Source organism: Nicotiana tabacum, chromosome 8, assembly GCF_000715075.1.
Source record: "Nicotiana tabacum cultivar K326 chromosome 8, ASM71507v2, whole genome shotgun sequence".
In the NCBI taxonomy this organism is placed as follows: domain Eukaryota; kingdom Viridiplantae; phylum Streptophyta; class Magnoliopsida; order Solanales; family Solanaceae; genus Nicotiana; species Nicotiana tabacum.
Genome location: NC_134087.1, coordinates 152,921,879 through 152,947,954, shown reverse-complemented (window position 1 = coordinate 152,947,954; position 26,076 = coordinate 152,921,879). Strand labels below are relative to the sequence as shown.

Sequence of the window (26,076 nt, the reverse complement as noted above, 5' to 3'; positions counted from 1 at the left end):
GGTAGATTTATGATTGGGCTTGGGTCTAGGGTTGGTTTAATTTGGGTTGGGTATTGGGTTTAATCAGGCCAAATTAAAAGGCCAAATGTGGCTATAAGTTAAATAGCCCCTTTTTCCCCATTTAATTTATAAAAATAATAAACAAATTTCTGAAAACAAATTAAAAGCACTAAAATGACTTATAAGGTATAATTATCAAATTAGAAATACAGAATCCCATTTTATAAACATGAGACAGATTTAAACATAAAAATGGCTAATATTGCAATTATGCAATTTTATCCTTAAAAACCAAATAAATTTGTAAAAAATGTGTGAAAAATGTCTTGGATATATTTTAATATAAACATGAGAATCCAATAAATAAATCACCAAAAAGATAATTTGGGGATAATTATTGGTTTTTTCTTGATAAAATAAGGCAGTAAATTGATTTGAAAATCTTTGAAAAATTAAGAAAAAATAATGTAACCTTGGGATATACTTATAAATGCATATACATGTTATTTTGAAAGGTGTTTCACATATAAAAAATACAGGAAAAAATTGGGTATCAACAAGACCTAGGAAACCTAGTGCTTTGATACCAACTTGTCACGAATAACTGACAAATCAAATCTAAATGATGCCAATTACTAAAATAACTAAGATGGAACCGAAATAAAGTGCGAAAAACCAAAACAATCGAAATATATAAATACATTCCCAAATCTGGTGTCACAAGTGCACGAGCTACTAGAATAGTTCAAATAAAGGTCTGAATAAAAATAAAGTTGTCTGAGGGAAAGTATACAGCTAAGATAAATAAGAAGGGGACTTTAGGAGCTGCGGACACCGAGCAGCTATACCTCAAGTCTCCACTCAATAGCCGACCCGAGCAATCTATGAACCGTCGCTGGGACTGACTCCAAAATTTGCACAAGAAGTGCAGAGTGTAATATAAGTACAACCAATCCCATGTACTCTGTAAGTGTTGAGCCTAACCTCGACGAAGTAGTGACGAGGCTAAGGTAGTCACTTACAATAACCTGTATGAAGCATAAAAATAATGGCAAGAAAGAAAATACAGGAACGAATAAAAGCAGTTAACACATGAAAGTAACTCAACCTCCGAAAGCAAAACAATAACTGCCAAAATACCAATCCTTAGAGTCTTGTATAAAAATACCGAAGCCAACACAACACGATAAGGAAATAGAAACATATAGATTGTTGCGGCGCGCAACCCAATTCCACCATAAAACACAATCCTCTCTTATTCCACCATAACAATATCAACAATAATAAATAAATGTATGTTGCGGTGCGCAACCCGGTCCCACCATATAATATCAGAATCAATATCAAAATTCACCTTTATTTCACCATATCAGTCCACCCCTATTTCACTTGTTACAGCGCGCAACCCGATCCCACCATACAACACAATTCTCTCTTATTTCCCTATAATAGTGAATACTAAACAGTATGACAATTCAAATAAATGGCAACAACGGATACAAGTAAGTCATTTAAGGCAAGCAACAGTAAATCATGAAAGTATTTAAAGCATGTAACAGATAAGGCATGTAGTGAAATAATTAATGAAACGCGAAAAAATAGGGAAACAAGTATTTTGGCAGCATATATATACTCGTAACCTCGCATATACACCGCGCACATGAATATCACATAACATATAGCTCAAGGGTACCTAATTCCCTCAAATCAAGGTTAAACTCAACACTTACCTCACTCCGCAATAAACTCAGAGCTCTATCGGGGCCTCTCCTCTAGAATCCGCCTCCAAACCAATCGTATCTAACCAAAATCGACTCAATATCATCAAATAATGCTACGTAAATTAATTACAATGCATAAGGTTAGGATTTTTACACTTTTCCCAAAATGTCAAAAAAATCGACCTCGGGCCCGTATGGTCAAAACCCGAGATTCGGACCAAAATCCATTTACCCATTCACCCCCAATCCCTATTATGTAATTAGTTTCGAAATTCAATCCTAAATTGAGGTCTAAATTCTAAATTTGCAACCCTTTCCCCCCCCCCCCCCTAATTCTTCCTAAATCCCTAGTTTTCAATCATGGAAGAACAAAGATTAAGGCTAGAAATTAATGAGTGATGTTAGAAATGGAAGAAATGAGTTAAAGTATACTAACCTATGATTTGGTGATGAATTTTCTCTTCAAAATCGTTCTAGGCCGAGCTCTAATGGAAAGTTTGTGAAAAATGGGTGAAATCCCATCTTTGAAACATTTTAAATAACTGGCGTCAGGCCTCCTTCGCGTTCGCGTGAGGGTGGTCGCATTCGCGGAGGTTAAACCCCCCAAGCATTCGCGTTCGCGATCTATTCCTTGTATTCAGATAGGGTAAATCCCCTCCCATCCCAGTGTGCTCTGCGCGATCGCGGGAGTAGCTTCACGATCGTGAAGAAGAAATCATCAGATGACAGCAGAAGCTAGAAAAACCAGAAATTCCAAGTTCAAAACTTTCGTAGCCTATCTGAGACTCACCCGAGCACTCAGACTCCAAACCAAACATGTACATAAATATTATACGAACTCGCTCTCTCTATTAAAATACCAAAATAATGCCTAGAACTACGAATCAGACACCAAAATGAATGAAATTTTCAATAAAACTTAAGAACTTTTATTTTAACATCCGGACGTTCGAAATCACGTCAAATTACTTTCGCTTTGCACCAAATTTTGCATACAAGTCATAAATACAGTAATGGAACCTATATCATGTTCTGGAACCAAAATCCGGACCTCGTATCAACAAAGCCAAACTTTGGTCAAACTTTTTAATTCTTTAAACCTTTAAGCTTCTAGTTTTCAATAAATTGCGATAATCGAGCTATGGACTCCCGAATTCCATTCCGAGCATACACCCAAGTCCCAAATCACGATATGAACCCACTAGGACCGTCAAAATACGGATCCAAGTCCGTTTGCTCAAAATCTTGACCGAAGTCAACCAAAGTGAGTTTTAAAGCACGATTTCACATTTTAATTACTTTTTCACATAAAAGCCTTCTGGAAAAAGACACGGATTGTGTACGCAAAATGACAAAAGCTAAAAGAAGCTATTTGAGGTTTTGAAATACAGATGTAAGGGTTAAAACCTTAGATGACCTATTGGGTCATCGCACCGGGCAATAGTGGGTTGACCGGCACCGACCATCGTCGAATCGAGCTAAAATTATCAACAGGTAAATCTTTACAAGACCTACCAACTGATGTAATTTTCAAGGGAAATGAGACTCTGGTTCACGGTAATTTGGGAAATGGAACATAAAACTAGGTTTTTTAATTTTCTATGGTCAATTCGTGGCTTTCCGAAAGAAATTGAGAGGTTTGGTCGGTATATTTAGGTAGAGGATGAAGAGACGGAAGTTTTGAGATAAGTTGAGGATGCCTTAAACCACCACCGACGGTGGTGCACGATGGCGGAGGTGGCGACCGGTTAGAGAGAAAAGGGGAAAAAGGGTCGGTTAGACATTTGAGGGTTTGGGGATGAGTTATGAGATCAAAGGGGAAGATTAGTCGTTTTAGCTACAAGGAGGTGAGAAACTACGTCATTTTAGGGTTAGGCGACACCGTTTGGGGCTTGGTTGGTAAAAATAGCACGGGCTAGCCAGTTTTCGGACTGGTCATTCAAAAATAGCCAGCATTTGCAAAGTCATTGAAAAATAGCCACTATTTTGCTGCAACACGAAAAGTTCCAGCATAATATACTGGAGATCAGTGTACCTGTGTATGAACTTCCAACATAGTATGCTGGAACTCCAACACGGGGAAAGTGCCAGTATAATATACTGGAGATTGGAGCACCGGTGCTCCACTCTCCAGTATATTATGCTGGACCGGTATAATATAGTGGAACTCTAGTGTATTATACTGGAACTCCAGGGAATTAAAAAGTGGCTAAATTTTGATTACTTTTGAAACTGTAGTTATTTTTGAATGGTCATTTGTAAATCTGGCTATTTTTATATTTTTTCCGCTTGGTTAGGGCAGACGAACTGGGTAATGAGAAAAAAGGATTGGGCGGGTATTTTTGTAATATTGGGCCAACAAAAATGTTTGGTCCTGTTTGATTTGGACAGAAACAACTCCTTTTCTTTCTTTCTTTACCTTTTACAATTAGCCACTTAGCTTGATTTGAATAAAATTCCTTTTTACAAATAACCTATTTACCAAATTATCAAACAATTAAATATTAAACTATCAATTAATTTTATTAACTAATAAATTATGCAATTAATAAATTCTAAAATGCAAAGATGAATGACTAATATAATTTTTGTGATTTTTGTATTTTAAAGTATAACTAAAATGCAATTAATAATGAAACAATATAGTTAAAATTCAAAAATAAATAAAAATTCCTACAAATCCTTTAAAAATTCAAATGAATAAATTACTAATTTAAATTTATTTTTAGGAGCAATTTTATGTAGGGCAAAAATTATATGCTCACACATGTCTAATTACCCGGATCTAATTGTGCCTTTACTTTTGTAGCAATTTGATTATATCATGCCTTATCTCTTGTTCTATTTATGCGTTTACTTATTTATTGTACTATTGGTAAGTGTTAGTGTTAACCCCGCGTCACTACTTCTTCGAAGCTAGACTTGATACTTATTAAGTATCGTGATTTTGTACTCATACTATAATTCTACACATTTTTGTGCAGATTCTGAGGGGGTACTAGTCGTACGTGTTAACACCCAATTTTGTCCTTTTATACCCAAATTTATCCCACGGAGCTGCTATTTTACTTTAAAAAGTCATAATGATAGTTGTAGTATTTTTATCTTAATTCAAGTATTAGAAGTTTATATTTTTACCTTTATTATAAATACTTGCCACATATTTTATTCATTAAATTAATAATTTTCGGGGATATAAGGCATTGCAATTTATTTTAAACTGTCCAAGAATTTATGTAAAGTAACATTTATTTTTATAATTTCTCACTTTATATATTTTCTTTAATTATAACTTATTAGTTAGTTTTTTTAAAATTATTTATGGTCACTTGACTAAGAAAAATTAGCATCCTATAACAACACATAACAGAAATTGACAATTTTTTAGACTTATATTAAGTTTGGCAAAAATAGCCCCAAATAATTGGCATTATATAGCCAAATCTTAAAACTACTCTTTTTTATATTCTCTTTCTAAAAAAACTACACGTTTATTTTGGATTTCCTCCCCCTTTCTCTCCTTATATTTCTTCTTTTATCTCTTCTCTTTTGCTCTCATAGTTTAGCAAAAATTTTTGCAAATTATGCAAAAAAAATAAAAAAAATCAGTGGGATGAAAATGTAAGGTTGATCTCACATCAGAGAAAATCAGAAGCAAAAAGCAAGAGAGAAAATTCAACTTTATTTTTCTTCTCTTTTTTCTGGTTGGATTGAATGAGTGGGTGTGATTGAAATTGGTTGAAAATACCTAAACGAGGCTATATATAAAATTTGAGCAAGATTAGCAAAAACTAAGAGGAAAAAAATATATTTCAACTTTGTTTTCTTCTTTCTTCCTTTTTTGGTTGGATTGAATGAGTGGGTATGATTGAAATTGGTTGAAAATACCTAAACGAGGCTATATACAAAATTTGAGTAAGATTAGAAGTGATTTATACTGGTTTAAAAAATCAGACCTAAAAATCCAACTACGATATGTGTATATGTTGTATATCGTGTATATCAGTGTATATCACATACGAGTTTTTAAGGACGTTTGTGTATATCACTTTGTATATCGTGTATACAACAAAATTTTTGTATGGACACTCGTGTATATCACATTGTATATAGTATATATAACACACTTTTTTATGGATATACACAGACACACATAATATACATGAGATATCACTGATGTACATAGAGATATACATGGGTTACAATAGGGGATACATATGTGTAGTCGTCTTGAACTTGAGTTTTCAATATGAAATGTGTTATACAAAGAAGGAAAATAAAATTTTAATAAATTTTTTTATATACACATTATTATCATTATTATGTTACACACTGTAATATACAAACAATATAATTATTAATTATTGATCAAAAAAGGAAAATAAATTTTTGATATAGCATGTTTAAACAAGTTCTAAAAGATAAAAATAATAAATATAATTGTGGGAGTAAATAATATTTTGGTATACAAAGAAAATTAATTTTTGATATACACAAAGAAAAAAAATAAATTTATGATATCTATTTTGGTATACACATGTCCGATGTGTTATACACTGTGATATACAAATAATATAATATTTTTATTGTGATATACATTGATATAAAGACAGCAATAACTATATATATAATTTTATATTATAATATACAAAGAATAATATTATTTATATACAAAGAATGAAACTAAAATTTTAATATACATGTTGATATAGACAAAGAAGACAAAAAAAAGTTGTGATGTGATATGCATATTATTATTATGATATACATTTATTGGCTATTTGATGCCAATATCTATAACTAGGGCTATGTTCTGCAAATTATATGGGTATGTTGTTATACCATGCCAAAAGCCCACTCCTAGCCGGTTTTACTTGTAGACTAAACTAAGCCCAATACCCCCAATAATTCACTTACCCTTCACAGTATTTTCCAAACAAAAATCCTTTCTCTAAATTCCCCATCTTCCTCCTCGTTATCTTCCTCGCCACAATACCCATTTTTCCCTTTTCCTTTATTTCTCTATTTTATCACTTTAATTAGTCTCTTTATTTCCTTTTTTTAAAATTATTTTCTTTCCTTAATTGTTTTACCATTTTGTTACTAAGTGTCATAGCACAATTTCTTGCCTAATCACTCAAAATCAGAAAGTATTTCTTCCTTTAAAGAACGAATTTTAGTAGAAGATTTGGGTACGAATCTCTTTGGAGAATCAGTCTATGTTCAAGATGTCACCAAATAGGTAAGAATTTCGAATTTCTCGCGGGTTCCACTCTCTCTATTATCAAGTTTGATTTGATATAATTTTATTTTGATTAGAGAATCTCAATCTTGTAAGTTTCTTTCCTTCTTGACATGATTTCTTGCTCTAATTGTATTAGTGATCGTATTTTATAAATATTAAAAAGATCATTTTCCCCAAAGTTGTGGCCTCCGATTTCTGCTAATTAAAGGATAACCTGGTGCAGTAGGCTCTAGTTATGCGCGGGTCCGGGGAAGAGCCGGACCCCAAGGTTTATTATACACGGCCTTACCCTGTTAACGAATTGGGATGGCTTTTGGGCCACTGCTCTTCACCACTGTTATAATATTACTAGGATATACTATATTCACTGCTTTTCAGCTATTGCTTTGCTAGCTATAAGCCGCGGCAAAGTTTGGTTTCTTTTATTTCACTCGATACGAGTATATTGCTCGGAATCTTTAGAGGTTCTTGCGATCTCGGAGCGTGAAGATTCGAGTATTGGTTTCTTGTTGCTGCCGTTCAAAATTTTTATCACTGAGTATTCTGAAGTTTGTTTGGCTTATTTACTGCTGCCCAAGCTCTGTTTGTTTATCGGTATTTGGATTTATGGTTTTCTTATTAATTCGAAGCTTTGCAAATTGGTTAGCTTCTTGTCGATACTGTTTTTAGCTTCCTATGCGTTAGTTATGTGTAAAGTAGTATTGTTCGATGCCATTTCTTAGTTTCTTGCGTGGTAGTCATATGTAGAGTAGTTGATTTAAATATTTATGCTGCTCGAATGCTATATTAATCCTGAAAGCTCCCAGGTCAGTTCGCTCATTCTTTATTAACATTGCTAACTTACTTGCGTGAAACTTCTCTGTCTGTATCATGCCTTTACTGCTTTCTGTGGATTGGTCATCCTGCTAAAACTTGCTTGAACACATAGGTCCTGTTAGAAAATGAGATATGAATTTAATGCATGTAAATCGGGTTGCCTGCACTCCATGTATGGAACATGTTCTTTTCAATATTTGGTATGTCTTGGACCATGCCTAACTCCATTTTAGAATTGTTGAAGTGCTGGACCAGGGAGGGTCTATGCAAGAAAGCTCAAAAGACCTGGAACACTGTTTCTCAAGTTATATGGTGGTCTGTCTTGCATGAAAGAAACAGTAGAATTTTTGAAGGCAAAAGAAGAAATTTACAGTGCCTTAAACTTAATTGCATTTTGTTGATCGGATTTTGGTGCAAACTGGTTCTTGTACCAGACGTAGATGATATTTTAGACGCAATTGCTGATTTGCACAACCTGTAATTATGCCTGTTGCACTAGCTTAGTGCAAATATTGTTTATTCCTCATGTGTTAAGCATCCCAGTGTCCTAAGAGTCTCATGATTAAAGTGTCGAGGACCATGCTTTAAGTTCCAAATATTGCGGTGCTAGAAGCAACATATTTGGTTTAATAATGAAATTTGCCTAACCCTTTAATCTACATCTGGATAAGTAATTCCTTAAGAATGTAAGGACTTGCTGAAAGTTAGTACCTAATTTTTGTAGTCCATTTGAGTCTATTTAGGGTTGTGAAAAGCGGTCGCTTCCTTGCTTAAAGCGAGAAGCGAAGTGAGGCAATCCCATTACCGCTTCCGCTATATGAAGCGACTCAGGTAGACAAAAGCGTGCGCTTCCCACTAAAAAGCGAGAAGCGACGAAGCGAAGCGAGGCGACTGAAGCGAGGGCTTCTCTGTTTTAAACACCTACCAACCTATTTAATTAAAAAAGAAAGGTGTTCAGTGTTCTTTTATTAAAACATACGACCAGCAGCAACAGGTATATGATGATTTCTTCCTCCTTCTTTCACTGTTTCAGCGTCCAAATAGCAGCGAAATATTGGCGATTTTTTTTCCCTTTGGTTCTTTCTCAGTCTTCTCCTCTTCGTTGAAATGCTGTCCAGTTCTTCGTTCACTATTTTTATGTTGCCCAGTTTTTAACAGAATGGTATACTGCCCTTCCTCTTATTTTAATATATTTGTTTTAAATTCAGCTTCACTTCAAAAAAGCAAGCGCTTCGCTTCTCGCTTTAAGCAAAATGAGGGTTATCGCTTTTCCTCGCTTCACGCTCTTCACAACACTGAGTCTATTATAGTATTAAATTGCTTTGTAAGCACTTCATCCTATTCTGAAATTATCTGCACCTCTTTGTATCTCATTTTAGCTCGAAAACTCTTTCCTTTTTTTTTTCTAAGCATATAAGTTCACTTGGCTTTATCTAAAATCTGAAATTTTCTTTCATTGTGGTTCAAAAAGGGATAATCTGGGGTTAGTTTCGCAAGTATTTTGGATATTTGGCCTTATCATTAAGTTAAGATTTTCTTTACCAATACACCTGCCAATTTGGCTTTATAAAAATTTGATGAATAATATTTTATTTTTTGATACATTGGTTAGTAAAAAATCAAAATTGCCTTATAAATATTATGCTATACATTTTTTAAACACGCCCTTTATCATACTTGTTTTCAATTATATTTGCTTCATTTTTTTCCGGATCTTGAGTATTACTATATCATATAACTTAGTTCATTTTAAGACCCGAGATTACTATTCCAGTAATTATTAATTACTTAATAATAGAGGTGGCAGACGGACGGGTCGGTCGGATACGGTTCGGGTAAAAAAACGGGTAATGCAAAAATGGATAAAATATCCGACCCGAACCATATTTAATACGGATAAAAAACGGGTTAATCGGTGGATAAAACGGTTAACTGTATTATCCATTCATGGCTTCACATTAGCTTCAACTGTTTAGTGACCCAGTTGATCATCGAGCAAAACGGAGGAAGATACAATTGACAGCCATCAACTACATGTACAAAATTCATTCCTATACTGTTGAACCCCCGCATTTACATAGGATTTCTCCAACTCAGGACTGACAAATGAAGTAAAAGCACTACAGCAGAACATATATGGTAATGCTTTTGGATTCGGTGATGATTTTGGGGTAAAAAGGGGCGAAAATGTTTTTGAGGGAGGTTTTGACTTTATTACCCATGGATAACTGGTGGTTACCCATTTAGAATATGGATAATATGGGTAATATTCGTATTTGATCCGTTTTTAAAATATTCATTATCCAACCCATATTTTAGCGGATAATATGGGTGGTTACTTGTTTTGTTTTACCCATTTTGCCACCCCTATAAAATATATTCGGAGGCCAATGTGAGACCTTGTTCGTCCTGTGTGCAACTTGTTTAAGTGCAATGTGCTCCCCTTTATGTGATGCTAATAACTAATTAAACTAGAAACTTGAGCTTTTCTTTAAGTCTAGCACCACCTATTAGATGGTGTCCAATGCCTCCTGGACTATAGGGAGGAACGGGTAGCAGTCTTAAGTCATGTGTTAGGATCAATTAGTGTGCTTTAGGTAACAACTTAACGACAGTAATGAGTGTAGCGGAGATGATACACAAATTGCCCGAATAGCCATTGCACTTTGGCTATAAAAGCCTTAGCAGACTTTGCACGGGAATTGATCCATTAGGCTTAAAATTTGAATTTTTTTATTCCTATACACTATTTGAAACCTTATTACGAAAAATGTTCATGTTTTGGTATTTACCCAACCTAAATACATTTTAGTTACAAAATATATACAATCCACCTTAAAAGGCTCCCAATCCATTATTTGTGTCTTCAATCAAGAGATTTAGTTACACCCTTTTCCTTTTTTCTCTCCTCTCTCCCCTCTTCTCTCCAGATTGAACTTATATTTAGGGATTTAGAGAATCTAATCCCTCATATCTTCCTGCCATATATTCTAGGTTAAAAATATTTGTTTTATGGAAAATATGCTTGTCTTTCTCCTTATTTTCAGTCTCCATCGTAGCCTGAGTAAAACGTAATTAGTTAAGCCAACGGACGAACACGTATATGATTGCTTGAGCTGAATTAAATTTATCTGGGAATAGCATGAAACCATTTACATTGGAAATAAATACCACAGAGAGATGGCCGTGTCCCAACTCTCCATTGTGAATGTTTCCTAGCAAACATATGTATTGAGACAGACAACTGAACTGCATCTAACATTGCTTCGTTATTAGTTCTTTGTTTTTAAAAAAAAAAAAAAAAAATTGGAATTCAAAAATCAACTTAGAGTAATATCAAACGTATTTTTTTCTCATATAAAAATGTGAATGAATACAATTGAAAATGTTGGTAGGTGACTGCACGGATTAAGCTAAAAGTGACAAATAACCAAACAGAGGAAGTAGAGAAAAATATATAGTGGGCGCTTGGACATAAAAATTGTAAAACTCCAGATCTAAATGAAATTTTTTTCAAGCAACTTATCTACAATTTATCTCAACTTTCATACATTATTTCTATTCAATTATACTACAGTATCATGCAACTTAAATATAACTTTTATACAAATTTTATACAATATGTCTTTTGTATATTTGTATCTGATTCATACATAGTAAAAACAAATTTCATACAATTAATTATATATTATACAACTTATACACAAATTATCTACGACTTTTATACATTATTTCTACCCAATTATATATAACTACAATATCATACAACTTAAATACAATTTTTATACGATATTGTTCAACTTTCATACAATATTTAAATATATATATATAATTTTTCTACAATTTTAATACACTTTACTACAATTTCTTCTTCTTCTTCTTCTTTTTCTTCTCTAAAATTCAGCCAAAATCAGGTCTAATCTTCACAAAATACCCTCAAAATTGAGATATAAACTTCAAACTATATTTTTAGTTATTTGCAACAACACCCAATCCAAACAAATAATGATTTTTGAAAACCCAAATTCGAATTCAAAGTTTCAAAGCTTTTTAATGGCTGTCAATGGTGGAATTGCTGTTCTCTTTTCCTTTGCTTTACATTACTGAAATTAGGGATTGAGAGATAGAGAGAGACGTAGAGAGAATTCCCAATTATTTGCAACAACGCCCAATTCAAACAAACAATATTTTTTGAAAACCCAAATTCGAATTCAAAGCTTCAAAGCTTTTTAATGGCTATCAATGGTGGAATTGTTGCTCTCTTGTGCAAGATACGTGGGGGAGGGAGGGTGGGATGTGGAGAGAAAAATCTGGGGAGATACAGAGAGAGAAATGTGGGAGGAGTGGGAGTAGGGGTGTTCATAAAAACCCGAAAAACCGAAAACCAAACCAAACCGACCAAAAAAATCGATATTTTTTTGTTTGGTTTGGTTTTGGTTTCAAATTTAAAAAACCGATCAAATTTGGTTTGGTTTTGGTTTCAATCAGAAAAAACCGAACCAAACCGACTATAGGAGTAGCTATTTCAAATTTATTATTACACATATATATATATATGTATATTTTTATACAAAGTTTCAAAAATTTAATGGTAAATGTTAATAGTTTGCACTTTTAGTATAGTTCTTTTCCTTTACATTCTAGTTTGATTGGTAATTTTCTTTTATTAAGTGTAAGAATCCATTTCGTGTTAAAAATAACATATTTTAATTTAGTCCTTAAATTATTCATCACTATTTGATTCAATTATCATCAATATATCTTGGTAAATAATAGATTTCTTAAAGGGCAATTGATTTGATAGTGTTACGTTGAAAATGTGGTCGCCGGAATATGTGTTTGGTAGTGTATGTCTTATATTTCAGAAAAAACCGACAAATAACCGAAAAAACGGTAAAACTGACATAAACCGAATCGAGAAAAAACCGACTTAATTGGTTTGGTTTGGTTCTAATATTTGAAAAACGACTTACTTGGTTTGGTTTCTTTTAAGGGAAAAACCGATCCAATCCGAACTATGAACACCCCTAAGTGGGAGTGATTGTAGGAATTGATCAATTATCCTTAAATCCTAAAAATGTGCATAATTGGTAATTTTGTATATAGGAGATAATTAAAGTAAAACTTGAGTAGGGATGGTAATAAAGTTTCCAATAGTGTATAGGTATATAAAAATCTCTAAAAATTTAGGCCCCCTTTATATTAATTAGTTCCTTTAGTCTATTAGTTTTTTCTTTAGGCATTTAACTTTTAAGTAATTATTTGTTCATCTCTAATTGTTTGCATATTTAACCGCCTAGTAAACAAACTAGTTTAATTTCGAGCAGTAACCCAATATTTCCACCGAGTTTAAAATTCGGCCGGGAACCATATTTGTGGACCTCGAAGAGTGTCTAACACCTTCTCTTTGAGGTAATTTGAACTCTTATCCAATCTTTGGTGACGTTGACTAGTCAAATCGAAGTTATTTGCAAGTAGATACCCTAACGCACCTTAAAATCGTTAGGTGATGACTTTTCTCTTTTAATACCTATTTAAAAGATTTGTCACATGTCGAAACCCACTTTCGCGAAAAAACGAGGCACAACAATACCCATCCAACTACTCAGTAGCTTGTATTGGAGACTTTGTGGTAGCTGCCCTATTTGTTCGATCTGCAGCACGTGGAGTCCCTTTTCCTTATTATTCCTTTAGTTGCTAATACAGTTTTTTCTAGTTCCCTTTTCTTTCCTTGTTGATAAAATAGGCACTTCTCGTGAGATTTGAACACTACACCATTTTGTCTAAAGTGATGTTGCAGCCACTAATTGGATATTGAACCTTCGGTTGGTACTTTTAGGAAAAGAAATTAAAAGAAAATTATGTGTAATATTGATAATTTGATATAGATGAATGTTATAGCAAGCTCTAAAATTGGATTAGAAATGGAATTGGACACTTTTAGTCCAAATATATGTCCATAAAAATCAAATCCAACTTAATACATCCCATATTTGGAAAGCAACTAAAAAAATTTTCGATAAATGATGAATTAGCATAATTTTGTATATGATCGTAAAATAAAATCGAACTTAGATAATTAAAGCAAACTCACCTATGCATGACTTAAAGTGGCAGGGCAAGGTAGGACAAAAATCTGGAAAAATGTTAGGTCAAGACTTGTTCAGCCCTACTACGCCCCACTGCTATCTCTATACATGGCCAACAAAGTTAAAGGAAATTGGAGAAGAAAAACTTGTTCATCTAAGGCCAAATATACATGCACACACTTTCATTTGCCCCTCGTAGCCATAAAAAAAAAAAAGCAGTAAAGGTAAAGAGAGATTATAGGACGTTAGTGTTGCCACCAAAGGCTCTTCATTCTTCAATTTGCACCAAAATGGTATGGTGTTTAAATCTTATCAACAATTTTGCTTTCTTATTTTAGTTTTCCTATTACAAACACCGTTTCCTAGAATAAAATAAAAACAAAAACTTTAGTCCTATTTCAATACTGGTTAATATCAAAAAAACATTGGTGATCGAAATCAATGTGACTGATGAATGAAGTTGGTTGTCCTAGCATTTGTCACTTTTTCAGAAAAATCAAAGTTAAGTGGCGAACGTTGTAGCAAAAATGGAGTTATTTTAATCCATCTAATGTTGTTGAAAATATTTATATCTTGAATTTTCTCAGTTCCCTTAGAAAAGTAGAATCTCGACTTGTAATGAACATGATGTTATTTCAATTTAACATGTACCCACTTTCCCCTGTTATTGTTGTTATAAGTTCCTTGGATATGTTAATTTTGTAATTTAAGTCAGGGAAATTAAAAAATGGGGAGGATAAATCTGATATTTACTCTCTAATAGTAGACACGGCACAAAAAGGAATCATCACGTGCAAATCACGTATTATCCATTTTCTTGAGCTCCTTTTAGCTTCCTAGCCCATCGATCCAAATTGAATTGCCCTCCCTCACTTGCCGCGCATTAAGTAAATCTCAAAATCTTAAACCACCGGAGCAATTTCATCTGTGTTTAGGGGCTTGCTTCCTTTTTTGAATTCTTTCGCTGGGTCTAATTGGTATCTTCTCCTTTTAGAATCCTGTAGCTTTGTGTTTTCTTAAAAAAATTCTTTCAGAACTTTTAGATATTGCCTATTGCCAGTCTTTTTCCCCTTTAATATGAATTCTTTCCTCTTTGTTTTAGCTTGACCCTTCACTGTGAAAATGCCCATCTTATATTTGATATCTTTGGCCAACGTTTTTGTCAATTCCTGGTGTAATATAGTGAAAAAGCACTGGTTGCACAATTATTCTTTCTTTCTATTTATTTTATATTGTTTTAGGATTGTAATTCAAGGTGTGTTCCACTGCAGAAAAGCTTGAATCTTTGGTGAGAAACGGAGAAAATGGATTCAGGTGATGCATCCGGATATTCAGCTGGGGTGGACGATGATTATGAATCTTTACTGTCAACAACTGATGCGGAGCTCTTGAAACGGGCATGGCGGAATGAAAAGGCCGCTCCTGAAATTCTTCAATTTGAGGCTGCTTTAGTTCAGCGGTCTAGAGAACAGATCCAATTGATGGTATGCACATTTTACATATTTAGATTAGATTTGACGGGTTAATTTTGAACTTTAGCTTTCACCTTATATTCTAAGTATTAGATAGATTCCTTTCTATGTCACTCCCTCCGTCCCATTTTATGTAAGGATTGGACACGGAATTTAAGAATGAAAGACTTTTGAATGAAAGACTTTTGAAACTTGTAGTCTAAAATAAGCCATACACATTTGTGGTTGTAATTCATCTCATTGAGGGTTAAATTATTTTTAAATATAGAAGGGTGTTATTCTTTATAAGATGGACTAATAAAAAAAGTGCACCACATAAAACTGACAGAGGTATTAATACTTATTTTGTGTTAAACTTGTATTTCGTTTGACCTTATGTGGTGGACATATGGCTCTGGTTGGGAATTTTTAGCTGGTCTCATAATTTCAGATGGGTGTTTATAACTGACTATGCTGTAGAAACACACAAGTTTTTGTTTTGCCTTAGACATCTAGCATGATTCAACTGAAGTTTCTTGGTCTTCTTAAAAGGATGAGATTCACTTTTAGCTGGACATACTTACCTAGTAGAGATAATTTCACTGGAAAATTATTCAATTAATTTTTTTCTGATAAAGTAAGTGATTTCTGTAGAAGGCATCAAGAAGATACAAGAAGTACATGATTTGGCATTTGAGCTTACAAAAAATATTCCTGGCTCCTATACATAATTGACTAAGCCAGAGCTAAAGAACTACTGAAATCTAAAAGATAATCAATATCGTTGATAGGGTACAGTCTTGACTAGAAAAACAAATTGGTAATAAACAGTGTGAGAATGCACGGGAGAAAAATCTATTTATTAACAATGATACAATGAGCCCTATATATAATACATATTCTACTCCTACTACATATAGGACTAGGACTATTTACACATAACTATCTAATATTCCCCCTCAAGCCGGTGCGTATAAATCATATGTACCGATCTTGTTACATATAAAAATATCTGCAAACTGATCATTCGACATACAAGGCCATAAACTCCCCCTGAGCATCAAAACCAGGTGGTTGCTGATGTCGAAAAGTCTCCGAAAAAATTTGAAAATAATGAGACTACGCTGAATTCCACACTACAAAATAGGTTTTAAAATACCACCAGAAAACAGAAACTTTTTTTTGTTGGAAATTACTGTTCACGCGCGAGAAATCACTGTTCACACATGAAAAAGCGCACTGTTCACGCAGGAAAAAATAAAAAATGTTACAATTTGATGTAATTTATATGGGTAGGCTTGGAATCACTGGACGAGTAAGTTGTCCTGAAGAAATTTTGTCAAAAAGTGGCCGGAATGGCTCACATGTGCCGGAAAAGTAGCTCGTCGGAACCGTAATTCTGGCGGCACCTGGAGGCGCGTGAGGGACTTTCTGCCGAATAGGATGGTAGTGTTGGTTTTCGTACGACACTTACCGATGAGGAGATAACACAAATCAATTGAGTCGTCAACCGGAAAGACGCATTGTGAATGACTTTTATGTTCCGATAGGACTAGAATTTATGGGGTTTGGTCGCACAAGGGTTTAGAATCCAATGGTGGTACTATTATATGTACAGTACCATTGTAGCAATGATGAACCCTGAGAACAAAACGAAGCTGCCGGAAAATTGCACGGCAATGAGATCTTTCTTCCCGGATATCGCTGGAATGACGCACAACGATAATTTTCTCACTGAAACTCTGATACCATGTGAGAATGCACGGGAGAAAAATCTATTTTATTAACAATGATATAATGAGCCCTATATATAATACATATTCTACTCTACTACATATAGGACTAGGACTATTTACACATAACTATCTAACATCTCTAAAGAACCTATAGGAGTTGAGTTTCCATCAAAACATCTCTTGTTTCTCTTTGTCCAATTGCACCAGAAAATACAAGCAAGGACCATTTACCAGATTTTCCTAATGGCTTTATCAACTCTGTAAACTCCAGTTCTTATAAGTATCCTTGACTGTGTTTCCTTAACAATTATTCAATTAATGCATAACAGAAATTTAAGTCTAGAGCATCTGTTTGCACTTTGTCTGCTATTTCTATTAATATTCCTATAGGAGCATGATGACTATTTTGTTCGCGCACCCTCTCTCTCTAGTCTCCCCTGTAACTAGTAATTTTTCTAATGTCATATACAATGACACACTTACAGTAACACCTTTTGTTGTGCATAATTTTTTAAAGCACAATACTAGGAGCATTACTCATAAAATATCCTAGTTTAAGAAGCATCTGCCACTCTAAAGATTGAAAAGTTAGTACTGGAACTTAAGTTTGTCGGGGAAGACCAACTTTACGTGTAACTTAGTCCAGTAGTGTTGGAGAGCTCTATTTGGAGGTATAAAACAGGAAGGTAAATGACAACATAGACTTAAATAACAAATGGAAGAACCATGAAAGAAATGTTAGAATCTTTTTTCACTGGAAATAGTTGTTTGTCTATAAGTGAGTGGCTTACAGTTGAAGCTGGTGAATCGAGAGCTTAGGAACTTGATGCTGTCTAATAAGTTGTTTAACATGGTGGTTTTGGATGTGATGATTTTGTCCGGTAGAAAGCTTCTTGTGATTGCTTTTTAATAAACTGAAGCCTATGTACAAATGAAGTTATTGTTTGTAATATAAAATTGTGTGCTAATCATAATGTAAAAGCTGTTACGCTCTCATCCAAACAACGATTATTGTGACTTTATCATTTTGTGCTGTTGCTGCTACTTAATGGAACAGTTGGTAGAATGGTCGTGTGTATGCATTTAATGTCCACTGCAACTCTTTTTTCCCTGTGTTTGTTTTGCTGTATGTCTTACATTATTTTCTCTCACCTGTTTTGATGGCTCATGGTCTCATTCCTGGTTTGCTGTCAAATTTGCTCTTCATGGTATCTACTTCTTACTTTCATTACCTCAACTTTTTAGGTTATGATGTATTACCTTTTCTGGAGCAAACAACATTTTTTTTCCTATATCCAATTGGCACCCATATTTATTTTGATTGGCTTCAATCATCGAGACACTTCATGAACATCTACTTCAGCAGAGTGTTATGAATTCAAGCTAACACTGGCTGAAGACATGTTAGGATGAAAGATGCCGTCAGACAGGTCGTGAATAGGACATTGTTGAAATCATTGCAGAAGCTTTAATTGTTAATATGATTGGGGAACCATTGTTTAGTAGCTCTGATTAGGTAATCTTGATGTTATGATTGAGAAATGTATCTGATGGGAGCTCTTATCTGTGCTTCAGCTATAAAACTTCACCCTATGAGTTCATTTAATGTAAAGATTTTATTTCTTAAAAAAAAAAACTATATCTTCAGTATTGGTGCACTAATCAGTTGTCATAGTTTCTGAAGTGGATTGTAAAACTCCTCTAACAGTCCAAATCTATGTTTCGTTTGATAATGCTGAAAGTTCCATTTGTCTTCTGGTATATTTTTCATTTTTGTGAATTTACTTTTGCTGTAGGTTCTCGTGTTAGGTTACTCATTATTAATTTATGTGACTTCATTGTTTACAATAATATATTGCATTATGCTTCTTAATCTTTGCTCTTCAGGAAGAAACAGTGGAGGAATTTTCAAAAAATGGTGTTGATCCACTCACTGTGTCTCTGTACCAGATGGACTTGGATAGAACTCTGTTTCTATTGAGATCATATTTAAGAACCCGTCTCCAAAAGGTAGCCGTGAATTGTAGTATCTTATTGTGTCTTTGATAAAGGTGAAGTTCATATTCTGGAAAGAGCTATAGTCGTGACGCTGGAGAGATACCTCAGTCTACCAACCACTTGTAGTTTCGAATAGTTCTTTAAGTTACTGAAAGTGTTGTTAAAGCAATTTTTTTCTGTTTGCGTGTGATTGGATCTCATCTCTCGGCTATGTTGCGCGAACTCTCCAAAATTTTGCCGCACCCGTGGCAGATCCTCCAAAAATGCACTGCTTTTGGTGGATCGACACGTACCCGGCAACATTTTCAGAGAGCCCGAGCAACAGTCTCTCATTGTGTTGATCTAGCTTATCCCATCTTCATTCATTTTGTAATTAACATTTGACTGCAGATTGAAAATTATGCATTTCACATACAAAAAACTACAGACCTATGGAATCGTTTATCTAAACAAGAGCAGAATTTTGCTGAAAGGTAGATTTGTTATTCCTTATTCTAAGTGTTCAATGCATACCAAGTTTGTGATGTTGATTACCTGTGATGATAGGTGTGTTGACGATATGGAGCAACATCTAGATCAATCTGTTCTCTCAAAGTTGCCTCAAGGTTTCAAGTCCCATTTGAAGCAATCTTCGCTAAGTTTGGCAGATGACATGGGTAGGCTTGCCATACTCCGTACAGATTGATTAAGATAAATCATTCTAGTCTCTTCCGCTATCTGCTTGTTTTATACATCTCCGTGTGTGTTGAAAATCTATATGACCTAAGAGAGTTCTGGGAAGATAAATGGTTATGCTGTAAAGAGAGCATTTTGAAATAGTAGAAGGTTTGTTGCTAAGTGGTTTAAATTGTTTATGAACGCGGTGCAGCAATATAAATGCTCTAACAAATTGCCAAACCTGCAATCTGATTGTGAGTTATTTTAAGGCGTGGTGCAAATTCTTGTACTCATGATATCAGCTTATTATCTTAGCATTTTAGACATCTCAGATATAAAGACTTCCAGGATTTACATTTGTAGTGAAGTAACGATTTCTCTGCTTGTGTTGTAGTTCCTGAGCCACAGCTGGATCAGTATGTTATCTGCAGAAGCAAGAGATTTTTAGGAGCTTTTCAGCTTGATGACAGGCAAATTTCCTTACTTTATTGTAGTTTTTATTTGGAATCCTGTCTTCTATGTTTGTAATTGTCTTTCTTTGATGACAGTGGGGAAGAACCAGTGAACATTGAAGCCAATGATTTATATGCTCTGCCTTACAAGTCCATAAAGCCACTTGTGGAGAGTGGGCAGATCGATCTGGTATGAGAGTATAGGAAACAGTACCCCCTTTGTTTTCTGCTGATAGGAAACTGCTGCTATGCACAAATCAAGACTTACATTATCCAAGCTTAAATGTAGTATGGGATGTAGCTTTGTTACAATGTTTTAACTGCTCTCACATTGTGGTATGACTAGTCCTCTGTTTGTTTCAAAAGATGTTTAATCTTCTAATTTGTTAATTTTTACCATATGGTGTCATCTATAAAAGTTTTAGAGCTTTGGTGAAAAAAAAAATAAAAAAAAATCGTTATGTCACGCTGACATTTGTTTCTAAGTAACAAAATTGAAAGCTAGGGTAACTACCACAGGAAGAATAGATAAGAACCAAATGCCTAATTTCAGAGTGAGACATCAACATCATCAGCATCCTTCTTCTGTTTATCATGTAATATACTACTCCATTATATAGTTAGTCTTTGTTGTAAGCGTACTTGGATCATCCTTCTCATCTTCTACTCTTAACTCTTTTACAATTCATTAAGCTTAATGAAGTAAGGATGAAATATTCATTCTTCTCTCGTAATTACAATTCATTAAGCTTCTACTTACACATGATAATGATCATCGTATCTATCTGGAAATATACAGCCCTTGTGACCTGGCTCGAGGTAGAAAGTGGCATCAAATTCTTTATATTTTTTTTTATCATATTAAAGATTTTCAAACTCAAACTATAGGGACTAAATCGAGATAAGTGATTAAAGTTTCATAAACTACAGAAGGAAATTTTATTGCTTGCTTAGACCATCACCTATTCAAACAATGGAATACATTGTGTCATTTTCCCATTTCGTTTAGTTCGTAAATGAGATAAGGAACTATCCTTTTCCCAGTCGATTCAGTAAAACATCTGAAAAGTTATTGTTGAGTTTATTTTGAAGATTCATGAGAAAAAGTTTGTGCAAAAAACAAAAACTTGTTTTGAATGCTGAAATCTTTACCCCCACCTGTTTGAGTGTCTTCAGGAAAAGTCTTTGCTATGAAGGTCATTTTGGTAGATTTAGTCAGTGTATTATTAATACACGTATTTTCATTCTTATGCCGCATCCTATTATTATGTATAATTAAAACTAAAAAATCAACATATAAGCATAAATTCCTGCATATGAGAAAAACAATACATGAACCAAATATTATATTAACTATGCAATATTTTATGTGGAAATAAAAAAGGGCAACCAAATATTATAAAAATAATGCTAGATTATATGTGGGGATTAATTTTTTCTACGTGGTAAGAAATGTTAGCGACAAAGGCCTTTGGTGGTCTTATTGGTGCATACCACAATGGGTCTTCGACTAAGGTAAAGGCGTAACAAGATAGCTATACCAGAACCTGTGGCTGGATTGAATCTTTCACGATAAAAATGCACTTTTGCCCCAACGTTCCAACATAGGAGCTAGCTTGCTTCCACTAGTGGCAGGTAGGTGAAGGGTCCAAAGGACACGTAGTTGGGGGCGAGTCAAAATAGAATAGTTCCATTTTTCTTTTTGTTCCTCAATCGGAAATCAAAATAAATCGGGCACTACGGTAAGACGTGAAAACTTGATAGAAATAAGAAATACATATATACTCGTTTCACTAAAAAGGTCAATTTCTATAACAAGAATCAAATGATAGTTAATTTCCAACGATCAATTAAATATATAAATAGTGCAAATATTTTTTACTCTATCAGTATGTATGAGTTAGATTCCATAAAAAGAACACTCCATTAGAGCAACATGGGAAGATAATATTCATCCTGTTATGATCAGTTAAATTCTATTGTAAATTTTTTATTACTATATAGTGTTAACTTAAATTTTTAATCCATTTAGGAGTAATATAAATAGGACTTTTTACATATTTGGTCAGCCAGCCAGCCAAAATAATTATAATGCTAGCCAAATATCGACTTGAACTTTTCAAAACATAAGTTCCGATAGCCTTAACTCAAATTATTTACTCATTTATTATTATTTAAAGGAGCATTTTATTTATTCTAAGAGAATAACTTCAAGTCGTATTAGACTACGGCAAAGTCTTTGATTTTTTTTTCTTTTTCATGTTATCTCTATGGATCTAAGATCATTGCAAAAACGATCTGGGACAAAGTAAAAAAAAAAAGTTACTGAAATTCCTATTATAAATAAAATAGGAAATCAAGAAGGAATCAAATTGCTTTCAATTTTTAAAATTTGACATAAATAAAAAGAAGAAAATACATTTTCAAGAAAGAACAAATTTTTTTTAATCCCAATACTGGAAAGAACGTACTTAAAGAAAAAAAAGTTAAAGTTGCAATCGCCAACCACAAATTAAACACTTCATCCTCATTTGAACATCTCAAGAATATTACAAACTTATTGAAAGTATACATATTGTACTTCAAAAAAGAAATTATATATTTAAACACTATGTTAAAAGAATAATATGATAAGTATTTTGGTAAAAGTATACTAAAGGGATAAAGAATGTAACTGATTTTTAATACAACAATTTAAAGACAAGAAACAATACAAGGAACATAGGTAGTGGCAGCTATACATATTTGAATAATAAAATAGAGTCATGAGAAGCACCTTAACCATATAGCAGTATTGACAAGAGCCTGTATTTTCTTATTAGCAATATGGGTTCAATTATTAAATGGAGTTCGAGGTGATCATTGCAACAGATGAACAAGAGACTATGATTGCAATTTGTATCAAATACGAAATTACATGAATTGGCACTCTTATAGAGGGAATCAAGCTATATGTTTATTCTCTTCAAGTTGAAAATATGCTAAAGATGATTATATAAATTGAAACACTTACGTTAAAGATAATTTTATAAATTTAAATTATGTTAAATACTTGTAACGACTCGATCGGCCATTTTGAGCGTTAGCATTCCGTTCGGTAGTTTAAGGTCTTGAGAAGCTTCATATTATATATTATGACTTACGTGTGTGGTCGAGTTCGATTTTCGGATGATTTGGAAGAATGATTCTTGTTTTAGAAGATTGAGCCGTAAGAGTTGACCGGAGTTTGACTTTTGTGTAGATGACTCCGGAATGGTATTTTGATGATTCCACTAGTTTCGTATGGTGATTTTGGACTTAGGCGTATGTTCGGATTTGAATTTGGAGGTTCGTAGGTTGATTTGAAGTATTTTAGCAAAAGTTGAAGGTTTGGAAGGTTGAGAGATTTGACCGGGAGTTAACTTTATCGATATCGGGATTGGATTGTGATTCCGGGGTTTGGTATAGCTCCGATGTATCATTTGGTACTTGCGTGCAAAATTTAAGGTCATTCCGGATTGATTTGGTACGAGTTGTAGAAATTGAAAGTTCATTACGCTTGAATTGAGGTGTGATTTGTAGTTTTGATGTTGTTTGTTGTGATTTGAGGCCTCGAGCAGGTCCGCTTTTTGTTTGGTATGTTCGGAAAGGATCCTTGGGTCCTCGGGTGTATTTCGAATGGGCTATGGGCCATTTCTCCTTGTTTTAGACTGTAGATTGCTGGTGTCTAATGTCCTTGTTCGCCTTCGCGTTATGTTGTTTGGTGACCGACCATTTTTCTTTCTCCGCGTTCGCTATGAATGGTCCGCGATCACGTGCTTGTGAGTATTGCTTCATCGCGTTCGCATCCCTGATTGCGCGTACGCGTAGTGCTTTTGTGGGGCAGTGTTGTTTCTTCCTCGCGATTGCGATATGTAAATGCCTGGGCAGACTTATATTACTTTATTTAGAGATTAGGTGACATCACAACATCCTACGGAGGAAAATTAGGGTCAGGATAATAATAATTTACCTTTTCAAATCCAACAATTTTTGCATTTTGTTCTCAAATCCACCACATACATATATCACTTAAATCTTCTTCTATGTTTCCTGTTAAATATTTCTCGTCACAAATACTAAGTCAAAGTGAGTTTAGTTTGAGTATCTGAAAAATACTTACACAATATGTAAGGTAAATTTAATTACAAATAAGTAACTAAACAATATATTAATCTGATGCATTTACAGAAAAATAATTATATTATATTTAAGTCTAGCACAAAATGGTGAAACTATTCTCGACAATATTAGTTCATTCAAAAGCCGAGCATAAGTAATAAGCTTTTTTTAACCCATAAAATTACAATGTCATGCTCCACAATATTAAACTCAAGTACAAAAAGGATTTACACTGTTAAATTTAAAATATAATTTGAATAAAATACTGAGAATAGAAGAATAGAACTAAAAGTTATATAAGGACAATAGGGGGGACTTTGAGTCGTTCCACTTGTAAGCGAAAGTAATTACAGTTTTCCTCCATTGATCAATCGCGTTTCAAATCTTCTAAAAGTATGGTGCTAGAATTGCAGCACCAAAAGTTTCATCCTTCGATGTCCATTTATTCAAATAATCTCTACAGTAGGTGGTTAAAAGAAAATATCGCTTTATGGTCTACAAATTAACATAGTCATCCTTGCAACACAATAAAATACAAAAGTTTATCTAGAATGCATACATAAAAAATCAAAAGCAGATAGAATTAACATAATCTAACAATCGAGAATACAAAATTCACCGTAATACTATCTTCAAGCATCCCCAACAACGTGATGATTCTCCGGTGACTTATCAACATGAAATTTATGGAATACATAATTTAGAAAAAGCTGGCAAAATATTACAAAAGTCAATGGCTGCTGGAATATAAAACATAAGGCTTTTTAAAAAAAATAAAAACTCTACAGATTTGGCTTTTTTTTGGTTTGTATATTATACTATTGTTATATATAGGAGATGGTTAGCAGCTGATTAGTGCGGTAGGATGAATCCAAAATTAATTTGAATACGAGTATTCCACCGTCACATTTTTTTCTTTTTTTGCTAGGCGTATGTACAGTTTAAATCAGAATAGAATTCTAGCCTTAATTATTTACAATTATATCCTTCAATTATACAAATACTTAAGGTTATTAAAATCGATAGATATTTCAAAGATATTTTAGTCGTTCAAGATTATTATTCGTGCTTTTATAATAATATAGATATAAATATATTAATACACAAAAACTATAAATTTTTTCGCTATTATTTTGAGGGACGACTATATTGTGTAGATTTCCCCCAATAAATAGTCTATGTGGCCTTAATAGTCTATATTGTCTATTATTTGTGGATTTTAACATAAATAGCTTATCAAATTTACTGTTTGTTTTTTTAGCCGATATACATAGATTGTACATTAATTATAGGCAAAACACATTAACTTCCCCTTAAAGTTATCTATACTTTTTACTTAAACACTTTATCTTGAGTCCATTCCATTTGAACATTACAACCACAGCTCAAATGTGTCATTTAGATACAAAATTCGTAAGACGAAAACATGAAGCTTCGCCGGAATTTTTGAGATGTAAATCTGACTTTTTTTTTCATATTTAAGTCACAAAGTTTAATTTCGTGAATGTTTAGAAAAACGAGCCTTTGCTGAAAAAAATAAGTTTCGCCGACAAGGTTACTGTTCAGTTTTTTTCTGGGAATATTAATTGTTCATATTTTTCTTCTGAATATTAAATGTTGTTGCTTTTGAAAGATCCAAATATTGTTCAAGAGGAGATGGAGATAACAAGATTTTTCTTTCTTTTTCATGTTACTTTTGGATAAACTAACAAGATTTTTTTTATGGCAATGGGTGCAACTTCCATGGTATTTTTGTGCTTCTATGCGCGAG

The 26,076-nt window shown here is 33.6% G+C and overlaps 1 protein-coding gene across 4 annotated transcripts; it reads left to right on the top strand.

Moving 5' to 3' along the window:
• The first annotated feature begins 6,645 nt into the window (after positions 1 to 6,645).
• Positions 6,646 to 20,530, top strand: LOC107828148 (DNA replication complex GINS protein SLD5-like). Of its 4 annotated transcripts, none has more exons than XM_016655419.2 (7): positions 6,646 to 6,963; positions 15,143 to 15,355; positions 18,946 to 19,068; positions 19,447 to 19,529; positions 19,603 to 19,712; positions 20,108 to 20,183; positions 20,262 to 20,530. In XM_016655419.2, exons 2-7 carry the CDS (start codon positions 15,176 to 15,178, stop codon positions 20,359 to 20,361), a joined length of 672 nt encoding a protein of 223 aa, XP_016510905.1. In that variant the 5' UTR covers positions 6,646 to 6,963; positions 15,143 to 15,175; the 3' UTR covers positions 20,362 to 20,530. The 4 variants fall into 4 exon arrangements, with proteins under 4 accessions (XP_016510905.1, XP_016510898.1, XP_016510912.1 ...); XM_016655412.2 differs by lacking the exon at positions 6,646 to 6,963 and adding an exon at positions 14,587 to 14,848; XM_016655426.2 differs by lacking the exon at positions 6,646 to 6,963 and adding an exon at positions 14,652 to 14,758.
• The last annotated feature ends 5,546 nt before the right edge of the window (positions 20,531 to 26,076 follow it).

What these genes read in the sequence shown, in the direction of transcription:
- LOC107828148 (XM_016655419.2), top strand. Translation starts at nt 15,176, where the DNA reads ATGGATTCAGGTGATGCATCCGGATATTCAGCTGGGGTGGACGATGAT. An exon ending in TAAGAACCCGTCTCCAAAAG is followed by an intron (nt 19,069 to 19,446) that starts GTAGCCGTGAAT and finishes ATTTGACTGCAG; the next exon opens with ATTGAAAATTATGCATTTCA. An exon ending in GAGCAGAATTTTGCTGAAAG is followed by an intron (nt 19,530 to 19,602) that starts GTAGATTTGTTA and finishes CTGTGATGATAG; the next exon opens with GTGTGTTGACGATATGGAGC.